Raw genomic sequence first — 11141 nt, 5'->3', positions numbered from 1 at the left:
GCCTGCTGTCTCCGTAATGATCACCCACCCACCCCCATCTGGGTGTCCGGGGGATCAGCAGGCTCCGTGCTTCATGAGAAGGACCCCCAAGTACAGGGCCTGATGAGCATCTTTTATCATGGCCAACAGCGAAGAAATCAATGCTATGAAGTGGTTCTCTTTGCACTTTTGCTTTAGGTAAGTTGGTCACACAATCAAGAATGTAAGTTAATATGGAGCACTTTTTATTTAAAAGTAGAAATTCCTTTAGATTGCTATTGAAAACTGAGTTTTCAAGTGCATAATGTAATTGGTAGCTTATAAAGAATTCACACTTGCAGCATTCTACCAATTATGTCCATGTTATTGCTTATGGCTGGGACCAGATGACCAAATGCCCAATTAGTCTGTTTCCTAATGTGCTTAAGCTCTCTGTCTTCAGGAAGCTCCTGGAGGGCTCTCTGGTTCGTGAGGTTGACATGTCCCTTCCTCTGGCTAGAGAACAGGAAGGGAAGATTGTCTCCTGGGGTCTTGGCTTCAGTTCTCCCTGAGAGCCAAGAGCCTTCTTCTGTCTTCCCAGAGCAGCCCCACACTGGGTACATGTGGGCTAGAGAAATACATGTGATAAATATTATCTCACTTAATTGACTCTACATCAGAAACTTGACATCCTTCATTGAACAGGAGTGCCTGGAAGCTCTGTAAACACAGAGCCCAGATCAGTTTTGGCGAATCCTCAGTATTTTTGTACAATGCCCAGCATGGAACATACTCAGAATAAAATTTATTTACCAATAGATGCCATTTATAGCTTATTAAACATAGTATAGTATTGCAGTTATCTCAATGAGAAATTGGTCCTCAAACTCTGGGACTGGAATGCAGCTTCTTAGTATAAAACTACGACACAATGGGAAAAACAGATTTGACTCAGTCAGTTCAACTTCATTCTCAATTTTGAGAATTACCTGTATTGAAGAGAAATTGCAATTGTTAGCTGTTAGTTTTAGATACACACACACACACACACACACACACCCATGAGTGTTCCTTCATTTTTTCCTTCTGTCACTTTCCTTCACTTCTGTGCTCTGTTTCTTCCCTATGACACCTCATGAACAAACAGGGTGTTAGGATGAGATTAGTAGAGCCACACAGAAAGATACAGATTGGTCACGCAGATTAGCTTTTTCTCTTTTTGTTATTTCCCCTTCGGGATGGCTCTTCTGAGGACTGGGGTGACTTCAGCTCATTATGTGCATGATCTGCTATTTAGAGAGTTCATAGACAGACTACTTATATCCTTCCATAGTATAATTTTCTGCTTGGATCTTGCAAAACTTCTACCTAGGGGACTTTCTTCCATTTGCAAATAAAAAGACCCCAAATCCCCCATCAAACACATCAGAAATAAAATAGGCCATTAGCTCCATTTAGTCAAGTAGGGAACACAGAAAGGCCTTGCTATTATCTACATAATTCACAGGCGACAGTGTCCTGTTAGCTCACAGATATTACAGGTAATCTATGCAAATAGCCTCACTCTAGCGTTCATTAGTTGCAGCAGGTGAACTTAAATATATACTTCTCTTCAACACCAAGACCACACAACCCTTTGGTCTGGATTTTATGTAACATTATTCTGTGGAGTTACTTTATCTCCAACAGAAATTGGCAGAGGTGAGTGTAACTCACAGATAGGCAGAAAATACACAAGCAAGTGAAAGAACTAAAGGCTAGCAGTGTCTGAACTGTTAAGAAGCAAAGGCGACTGCTGTGGGGCGAGTGGCTTTAATATTGATAGAAAAAAGAAAGTTCAGAGGAGGACATCACAAGCAGAGACTGAGGTGGCCTTTCAAAAACTGGTGCAGGGGATGTTAGAACCCGGGCCTGTGCTCCAGAAGCGTTCAGGCAGTGGCGGGGCTGTCGCTCCCCTGTGTCCTGCTCCCCTGCCCGTTGACTTGGAAACAATTAAATGAACGGATAAGGCAGAGGTGGGTGTAGAAAAAGAGGAGGATCCGAGTTCATTTCCCTTTAAACTCTCCTAAATCCAAGTGTGGGGGAATGACCGCTTCTTGCCATTAGAGGAAATCCGAGCCGCCTCTGATAAAGGACAGATAAAGATGTCCCTCGTTCACCCTGGGAAGCCGGCACCCATGCACGACGTGAGGACCGCGACTCAGGCTCCTGCCACTTCCCGAGGGGCCGGAGGCGCGTCTGTTGGAAGGTGGTAGGCGGAGTTCCCTGGCTTCTGGGAAGAGACCAAAGGAATGAGTAATTGGAAATTCTGTAATATAGACCCTTCTCCCAAACCCTTTGGCCCTTTCACCCCAAACCCCCGCTGAGAGGCAAGGGGACTGGAGACAGGGAGTCGTGGTGGAGAGAGAATCACGTTTCCGAGAGGGAAGTGAAATAAAGAGGGCGGCACCCGGGGGGACCTGTGCGTCATTGAGGGACCGAGCAGAAACGCGGGCGCTTTCCACTGGGGTGGAAAAGGAGAAGTGGGAGCAAGAAGCCGGAGAGGGCAGCCGCGAAGCGCGGTGGGGGCGCCGCGAAGCGTCCCAGCCTCCAGTCTTCTCCCGCTGCGCTCCTGCCAGCCGCGCTCAGGATCCCGGCGGCGGGGCGCCCGCCGCGCACAGAATGTGGCCTTGGACACGGCCCTGGCCCCGCGCGTCCTGGAGCTGGGCGCTGGTCCTGCTGGCCCTGGGTGGCGCGGGGCTGTGCCAAGCCGGCCCGCAGCCCAGGCACCCCGCGCGGCCCAGTGCCAGGAACAAGTAAGTGTGGGGCCCCCTCACCTCGAACCCAGGACAGCGAGGCTCCTTCCCAGAGTCCTGGGCCCCCGCCTCCTCCTTCCCGACCCGCGGCCGAGCCCAGAAACTGCCCTGCCAGAGGTGATGAGCAGCAGCTGTATGTCCCCCTGGGGCTGCTCCTGTAGGGCACCTCCTCCCGGGCGGCCGTGCACTCCGGGGTCGGCACCGATCCCGTGTGAACTGCCCGCGCCCCAGCACAGCTGCTCCCGGGCGGTGGTGCGCTTTGGTGTCTCCCTGCGAGGAACACTCGGAAAACTCCTCCCAGGAAATTACTGGAGTCTCCGGGGTGCTTCTCCCTGCCTCTTGTAGAGAAAAGGTGCCGGCTCCCCAAAGGCGCACTGGCGCACCTTCAGAGGTCGGCTTTGTTGAGCTCCCGCCTCAGCAGGGACCACGACCTCCCGGACCCAGGCTCCGTCTGCCGCCGTATCAGCTTGTCTCCACCTCCCCTCCCCTAGCTCATTGTTCTCGGGGTTTACACAGTGCCCCTCTCCCTCTCTCTTCTTCACCCCAGGAACTGGTGCGCCTACATCGTGAACAAGAATGTGAGCTGCTCTGTGCAGGAGGGAAGTGAGAGTTTTATTCAGGCTCAGTACAACTGTGCCTGGAACCAGATGCCCTGCCCGTCCGCGCTAGTGTAAGTCCTGGAGAGGAGGAGCGGGCGGGGTGGGCCGCCCCGGGATGGGGCGGGCGCGGAGGGGGTGGGGTCCGAGCGCTGGGCTCCCGCGGGTCTGTATCTGTTCCAGAGCGAGTGAAAACTCCGCAGCTGAAGTTAGATCGCAGAGCGGGGTCCTGGGCCTGCCGGGTATTTAAGAAGCACGGTTGCCCTGAGTGAGTGCTGAGGGTGCGCACGATTTGTTCGTGATCGCCAGGGCACAGAGGGATGAGCAGAGCCCCCACCCCCACCCTTATTTCTCTCTCTCTTCCCCCCCCCCCCAGTTTTATGACTAACATAAGGCAGCTGGACCTAATTAGATCCATATTGTGTGTTCTGGGGCATACAGAAATTCCAAGATGTATACTGCTAAAAGACGTTTAAATGTAGGATTAGCTGAGTGTCCTAAAACAGACGAGTTCTCTTTTTTCAGGTTTCCCCATGAAACTGACCTCTTCCAGCGCTGTAGATCTCTCAAGTCGCAGGAATAACTTGCTTAAAAGTGTGCCGTCGTTTTTTCCCCTTTAGTTTCGGCTATTGGCTAAGAGGTTGTCGTGCGAGAAAGGTACTTAGAGATAAGGGGAGCAATTAATGATCTTTTTGCTTAGAAAGTTTTCATCATCTTAAAAAAAGGAAGCAGTAGAGTTACAGATTCCGTTAAATACATCGCACTCATTCAGTGGTCACCCGCAAGTGTTTCTGTTTCTGTGTAAATCGGATGTCAGAGGACGAGTTCGTGTGAATGAATGGCTGTTGGGGAGCACACGTGATGGTTGCAATTAATTGTTTTCCCCTAAGAATAAGTTGTTTGTCTGAGAGTGCGGTTGTCATCACAGTAGGCGGATCTGTCTTTGGCAAAGCCAAGGAACAGGCTGAAACTTGTACGCCAGAAAACCTCATTCCAGAAGGCAGATGAACCTTCAGGCGTGTGGGGTAGGAGAGGGCCCTAAGTCACCCCCGCGGGCTGCTGTGAGAACTGCAAACGGGAAAGGGACAATTCCTCTCAGATCAACAACAGTTTAGAAGAGATTCCCACACTTTAACACCCGGGAAAATGGGCAGTGGCGGAATTGCTGGCTGCTTCATTGAGTTGGGTAGATCGTCAGAGGGGCGCAGTCCTGTTACGCAGTCAGCATCTCTGGGGGGCACCAAGCGACCTCACAGCCTATGTTCAGCAGTCAGAGCCTGGTAGATGCCAGGGCGGGCCGTGACGCGGGCCGTGAAAGAATTCACAAAGAGAAGAAAGGGGGGAGAATAAAGTTTTTATTCACTTCCCAAGAAAGGAGAGGGATATGGTGTGGAGAGAGACACCAGGGTGGAGGAGTGGGGGCTTTGAGCTTTTATTGGATTAAGAAAGGGGAGGTTGCTGCTGTTTGTGGCCCCTGGGGTGTTAGGGTTGTAACAGAGGCTACAGTTTGTTTCAATGTTATCTTCTGCCTGTGGCTGTAGGGAGCCCAAATTCTGTTCTTGCTTCCAATAATTTCCAGTCCTGGGGCCATGAGCTCGGAAGAGTAAAATGGCAGTCATGACCAACAAGGTCTTAGGCCTACTGGGCATCCGGTTACACGATAGCAAATGGGCTGGCACTATCTGTTCTGTAGAGACGTGTAAGTATTCATTGCAATTTGAATTAATTTCTATAAAATTAGGTTTGTTTATCAGGAATATTTCATTTGTTTTACACAAGAATAGAATTTTGTGGTTGTGCTAACCTTAATATTTACTTGTGACAACTTAGAAATAAATAATTTTTTATTCGGGCAGATAATACTTTTCATTTAAATGATTTTATTTGTAAATTTTTTGAAATTATTTTAGTGCTTGGAAAAATTCAGTGATGATTTAATTGTTGTATCTGACCAAAACTCGGTGTAACAAATTCTGTCTCTTCAGTGAAGAGTGAATCACCACCAGGTCACTGGGTTAATGAAAGGTATTTGGAGCATATTTTTGCCAACCAATGGGAAAGGCAAAAAAGTTTCTATAAAAATGATAGATGCTCCCATTGGTTTGTTAAACAAAAACAAAATCAGTGATCTTGGTATTTTTCTTCAAAAACTGCATAAGCAATTCAAGTGTGTTCTTTAAAAATACTGCATTTGAAGTGAAATTTAAAATATAAAAATAGACTCTTTTAGCTGATCAAGCTGAAAATTTTGAAATTAATTTAAGCAGTTAATTCAATCTTGACTTTTTCTCACTGTTCTTTTAGCAGCAGGGAAGTAATGGTTTATTTTTCAACTACTAAATGTTTTTTAAGTTTGGAAAATTAGTAGATTAATGAAAACAAAAGGAGAAACGTTACCTTTTACTTAAAAGAGAAGGAATTCCCTGTTTGGTGTGGAATTTTCCAGGTTTTCTGATGAGCCCAAAAGCCTGAGTAAGCTCTCTCAATTCACAGGTACTGTTGAGTGAGGTCCTCTTTATTTGAGCCTTAGGCCCTGAGACCTGTGGAAGTGAAGGTTCTTGAAGGTGACTTTTCCTGTGGTTTTAGAAGCACAGGCATGGCTTAGTTTATTGCTCTTCACGGGTGTTGCATTTTTTTATAAACAGAGGGCAAGAGCATCAACCAGCAAAAAATTATGTCTCACTTTCTTGCAATGCTCATTTTATCACGGTGGTCTGGAACCGAACCCAGTATCTCTGAGGCTTGCTTGTAGAGGATTGGAGGCTGGCCGAGATGCTGGTCCTAGAGATCCAGCTTAGCATCTGGTGACAGTTGAGTGTCTGGGGGTGGCAGGTATGAGCCAGGGAGGCCTTAATACAGTTGGAGCAGAGCAGGGTTGTTAGGGGCAGTGGAGGGAAACGAGGAAGAGAAGCCAAGTCAGGAGAGAGAACAAAACCAAGATTTTACAGGTGGAAACTGCATCTTACAGACCCCAGGAGGAGAGGTCCAGAAGGTCGAGGGATCCGGAAGGGCCAGAGGTGTTAGCTAGTGTTCCGTCCCGCGGAACAGTCAACGGGGGTCCCGAGTCTAAGGCATTGTGGGCATTGTAGCTCCTGTGAGATTAAAGGAGGACCTCAGGACACCCAGTTACCGCGGAATCAAATGTGTTTCAAGGTCTCTCTGGTGGAGAAGGGAGTTGGTAGTAGCCAAGCAGATGAAGAACTCCGTAAAAGAGAGAGAAGTCTTGCCCTGGCTGGTGTAGCTCAGTGGATTGAGCGCGGGCCTGGGAAGCAAAAGGTTGTGGGTTCAATTCCCAATCAGGGCACATGCCTGGGTTGCAGGCCTGGTCCCCAGTGGGGCCCATGTGAGAGGCAACCACACATTGATGTTTCTCTCCGCTCTTTCTCCTTCCCTTCCCCTCTCTCTAAAAAATAAATAAGGAAAATATTTTTTTAAAAAGAGAGAGAGAAGTCCAAATGTTTTAGGAGAGAAGTGGAGAAGCCAAAGGGAGAGACTGAATAGGCTCTGAGACTGAGGCGGGAAATGCCTAGGAAACAAGGGGCCTAATGGGGAAGTTCACACAAATAAGAGGAGAATGTCTGTGCCTGGGTGCATCGCTGGGTGCTAAGCCTCTGTGGGCATTTCCACACAGATTAGACAATGGTCCACTTGCATGTATGAAGAGCCTTAGATTCCAGGCTGCAAGTTGCATATTGATATGTGAAACTAGGAGCAGAGAGGGGTTTTATATGATACGTGGGCATTTTGAGTAATTACTTTTCTGAAACTGTAAAGAGACTTCTGAGTGTCAAGCATGGTGTTGGGACATTTTATTGTATTTGTTAGTTTAATTCTTGCAATAACCATTCAAGATGAATGCTATCATCTCCATTGTATCAATGAGGACACAGACGGAGATATTCCCTGACTTGCCTGTGGTCCCATGACAGTAAGTGGCTGGGCTGCCTCCAGACCCAGGGCTGCTGGCTTTGGGGGACTATCCTCTGTCCTTGTGGCAATGGGAAGTGCACTTGTTTGTCTTAATGCGTGCCTTCAGTAGACTGCACAGTAGTGAACATTTACACCCTCCTTCATGTAAGGCAATTCCCACACAAAAGTGACTGACAACTGTTTGGAAGGTTTACTATGGTATCCCGGGCCTGACTCGGTGAGAATATCTCTCTGGGCTACATCATTAGAACGTGATGAGCCCCTTTAACTTCTTTGCCTTCCATCTTTACAGCACCCCCTGAGGCATTATCGCCTTCTTGCTGGAGGGCAAGTAGTTAGGAAGTAGCAGAGCCTGGATTCAAATCTAGGTCTGTTACTGGTATTTCCAAGCCTGAGGCTCTTCCCACTGCACACCCCCACAGCCCCGTGCTGTCTAAACCCGCACCCAGGGATGAGCACCTGCCCCAAGGGCATGTGTGTGTGTGACACCTGCCCTGGTGCTACGACATTAGCACCTCTGGAGAGATGGGAAGGATCAGGTAACAGCCTTCTTAGGGCCTCTGTACATGGTTTGGTGGTGTTTGGATGTACCAGCGGTAGAAACAGCACTATCTTTCTTTTCCTTCTTGGCCTAGGCATTGTTTCCTTTCATGCATCATTCATGCCTCGTGGCAGTAATTCCAGAGTTACATAACCACCCACTCAGCCTGCAGTGGTCCCAGCTGACTGATGTTAGTATTGGAGACATTTGGGGGCATCCTATGTGCAGAGCAGCTGCCTTGCTGGTGCCTTGTGGTTGGATCTGGGGGGGGGGGATCCCAGATGTAAGGCAGGCCTATTCCCCCGCAGTGGCTTCCCTCCCAGCTCTGGGCTGAGGCTCTGCAGATCTAGCTGCCTGCTCTCTGACACCACAAACTGACGGGCTTATCAGCATCTACCCACTCCCCACCCCCGCCCTCACCATCTTCTTGGGTGTGTTGCAGCTTAGAGAAAATTTTCCTATGAGCTCTTAAAAAAAGATGTCATCAATTGGGGGAGGCTTCTGGATGGGGCCAAATGAAGAAACTTGTGAGAGCAGAGTAAGAATTTGTGAATTTGCAGCAGGTGTGAGTTTTAAGTGCCTAGTTTCCAGAACTCCTGTAACCCTCTGATTCCAATGGGAGCAGATGGCCATTCTGCTGTGAGAAAAGTTGTCTATTAGGGAGTAATCTCAGCCAGGAAAGCTGCTTTAAAAAAAAACTAAGAATACTTCAGGCTGGGGGGAAAACATAACAGCTTACATTTTCTGGATATAATTCTACATTTTCTGCATCGCCAGGAACAGAAGTCTATTCAATTCAAGATGTACCACTTATGTGTATAGCTTTGGGGGATTGCTCCCCTTTAGCTTTTAAACAAACAGCTTGTGGTCCATTAATTGGCTGTTTTGAGCCTTTCTCCTGGGTGCTGAGGGAAACTTGAAAGAACTGAGGGCGCATGCGGGAGTGTGGGAGAACACCTGCCGACAGGGGCACAGAGACACCCTGGCCCCAGAGCCTGGAGCAGCCCCAGTGTGTTTTCCTCCTTACCTGCCTTTGGGGGTGTACCTCCTGGGCTTCCCTGGACTCCCCAAACCTTCCTTTCAAGCTTCTTTGGCCTTTTACTCTTTTCCCCTTCCTAGGTTCCCAATGATAAAATGCAGAGCCCTTCGGCGTTTTAGAACACCTCCATTTGTGTGTGTGTGTGTGTGCGTGTGTGTGTTTTTCTCAGCACAAGCTCAGTAGGGAGATTAGATAGGGCAGAGACAAGAATGTTGGAAAAAGAACTTTTGTGCTTATGGGCTGTATTTTCAGCTTTACCTTGGAGAAAAATTAATGGGATTCAAATAGAGGTTATGGCCTTGAGAAAAAGTTTGCTTCTTGTTAAACCCCGTTTTAGTCCTGTTGATTGGTCTTCTTCCGTCAATCTATAATTCTATGTTGGCACTTGGTAAATAAATTAAAATTCTGAGGTAGGCAGAAAAGTTGAGGTGAGTGGAGTCAGCCACCCCCGGGGACAGTTCCCAGAGGCTGCTGGTGTGGCTGACATGTTTTGGAGAGGAGGTGAAAAACTTGGCTTCTGGCCTGAGCACTACCACCACTGAACTGTGTGACTTCACGCAAGTCCCTCAACCTCTCTGAGGCATGGTGTCCTGGTTTCCTCATCTCTGCATTACCAGAGAGGCAACATAGCTGATACGACTTTGACAAAAGTGCCCCATTGTATCTGTGTAAGGTACACCTAGCAGGACTGTCTAATGCATATGCCTCTTCTCATTGCTTTGAGTGTTATTGCCTCTCAGGTGATCTTATCTCTCAGGGTTTTGATTTTGAAGTTTAATGCTTCCTGACATGTCAGAGAGAGACTGAAGTGCTAAAGAATGAAATAAATTCAGTGAACTACGATAACAATGATGAAACTAAAATGACCAAAATTGACTTTTAAACATGAAGTTAAACTCTTAGCAACTGCCGTGGAAGTAGAGCCAGCAGCGGAGTTTCTTGGGGCACACACGGGAAGGAGAAGAGTCCCGCTGCGGTGGGCAGGCGCTGAGTGCCCGCGGTGGGTGCGTAGAGCGAGGCGGGCGGCCTGCGTTCCAGGTTGCAGCGAGTGCTGGTGAACTCTGCTGATCCCAGGCCATCTTCCACCCACACACTAGCACACAGCTTTGGTTCTCGGCTCTTAGAACAAAGCCTCTTCCTCAGGTTGGTAATAGTAAGGCGTTACTTACAGATGTTTATAGAGTGTAAATGATGCGGTAGACGCCGTTTACGACAGTTACAATGTTCTACATACCATTATTTACTTAATTATTTTGCGGGGTCAAACAATTTTATTGAGTGTCAAAGGGCTTCGAGGACGAGATCCGATGTGCTCGCCCAGCCGGGATCTCCCCAGCCTCACAGCTGCTGAAAGCCTCCAGAACTGGTTCTTAAGACCTAAACCTGAGAAACTGTGCCAGTTTGCAGATTGCTTTCAGACTGGCGCCGAAATGTTTTCATGTATTGTTGGCTGCGAGACTTTTTTACTGCTCAAAATTGATTGGTCCTGTCCTTAATGAAGCAGTTTTCCGGACTTTGAAATAATGAACTGCTTGATAAAATGATGCCAGTGTGCCCTCTCCTTATGAAGAATGATTTTCCTGGAAGGGCCAAGACAGAAATACAGTAGTTTTACTGTGATAGGAGTTCACACTGGAGGGAAAATAGTGAAAAGATTAAAGTGCAAGTCACCAGGAAGTTTCCTCCTCTCCTTCCGGTTTTACGGTGGTGATGAGTGTGGAAAAAAGTGGGGAGGTTCAAACTCACCAAATTCCTGCTTTGTAATGCTGTAGAAGCAAAGTTTTCTGGGTGTGTCAGGGCCCAGCTGTACTTTTTATTTGTTTCCACCTAAGAAAATATTAGATGATTAGGAAATACGCCTAAAATTATTCTTTGCAGTCTCAGCCTTTCTAGACAGTGTACTTTACGCGTTTGGTTAAAAGAAATTTGGTTAAGAGAGAGATAGTTTAGGTGGAGCCTTCTCAAACTGGTCATTTTAAATTATATTTTATTGTTTATGCTATTACAGTTGTCTCTATATTTCCACCTTTGCCTCCCTCACCCAGCCCCCTACTCCCTCAGGCAATCCCCACACCATTGTCCATGTCCCTGGTCATGCGTACATACTGGCTACTGTATTTCCTCTGATGTACTTTACATCCCCATGACTATTCTGTAACAACTGATTTGTACTTCTTATTCCCTTTGCTTTTTCACCCAGCACCCCATTTCCCTCCCATCTGGAAAACATCAAAACCCTCTCTGTATCTATGGTTCTGTTTCTGTTCTGCTTGTTTATTCAT

General features: G+C 47.6%; 1 protein-coding gene across 2 annotated transcripts in view; it reads left to right on the top strand.

Annotated features, from left to right (window-relative positions):
• The first annotated feature begins 2427 nt into the window (after positions 1–2427).
• Positions 2428–11141, top strand: part of EMILIN2 (elastin microfibril interfacer 2) — a 56200-nt gene continuing 47486 nt past the window's right edge. Inside the window, exons 1-2 of one of the 2 annotated variants that reach the window (XM_037060706.1) lie at positions 2428–2753; positions 3301–3411. In XM_037060706.1, coding sequence (XP_036916601.1) covers positions 2620–2753; positions 3301–3411 — 245 coding nt within the window. In that variant the 5' untranslated portion in view covers positions 2428–2619. Of the gene's footprint in view, positions 2754–3300; positions 3424–11141 lie in introns of both variants that reach the window. The other variant, XM_037060705.1, reaches the window with a different exon arrangement.

This window comes from Sturnira hondurensis, unplaced genomic scaffold (assembly GCF_014824575.4).
Source record: "Sturnira hondurensis isolate 20B ecotype Veracruz unplaced genomic scaffold, ASM1482457v3 Scaffold0012467, whole genome shotgun sequence".
Lineage (NCBI taxonomy): Eukaryota > Metazoa > Chordata > Mammalia > Chiroptera > Phyllostomidae > Sturnira > Sturnira hondurensis.
This window is presented reverse-complemented; position numbering and strand designations above follow the sequence as displayed.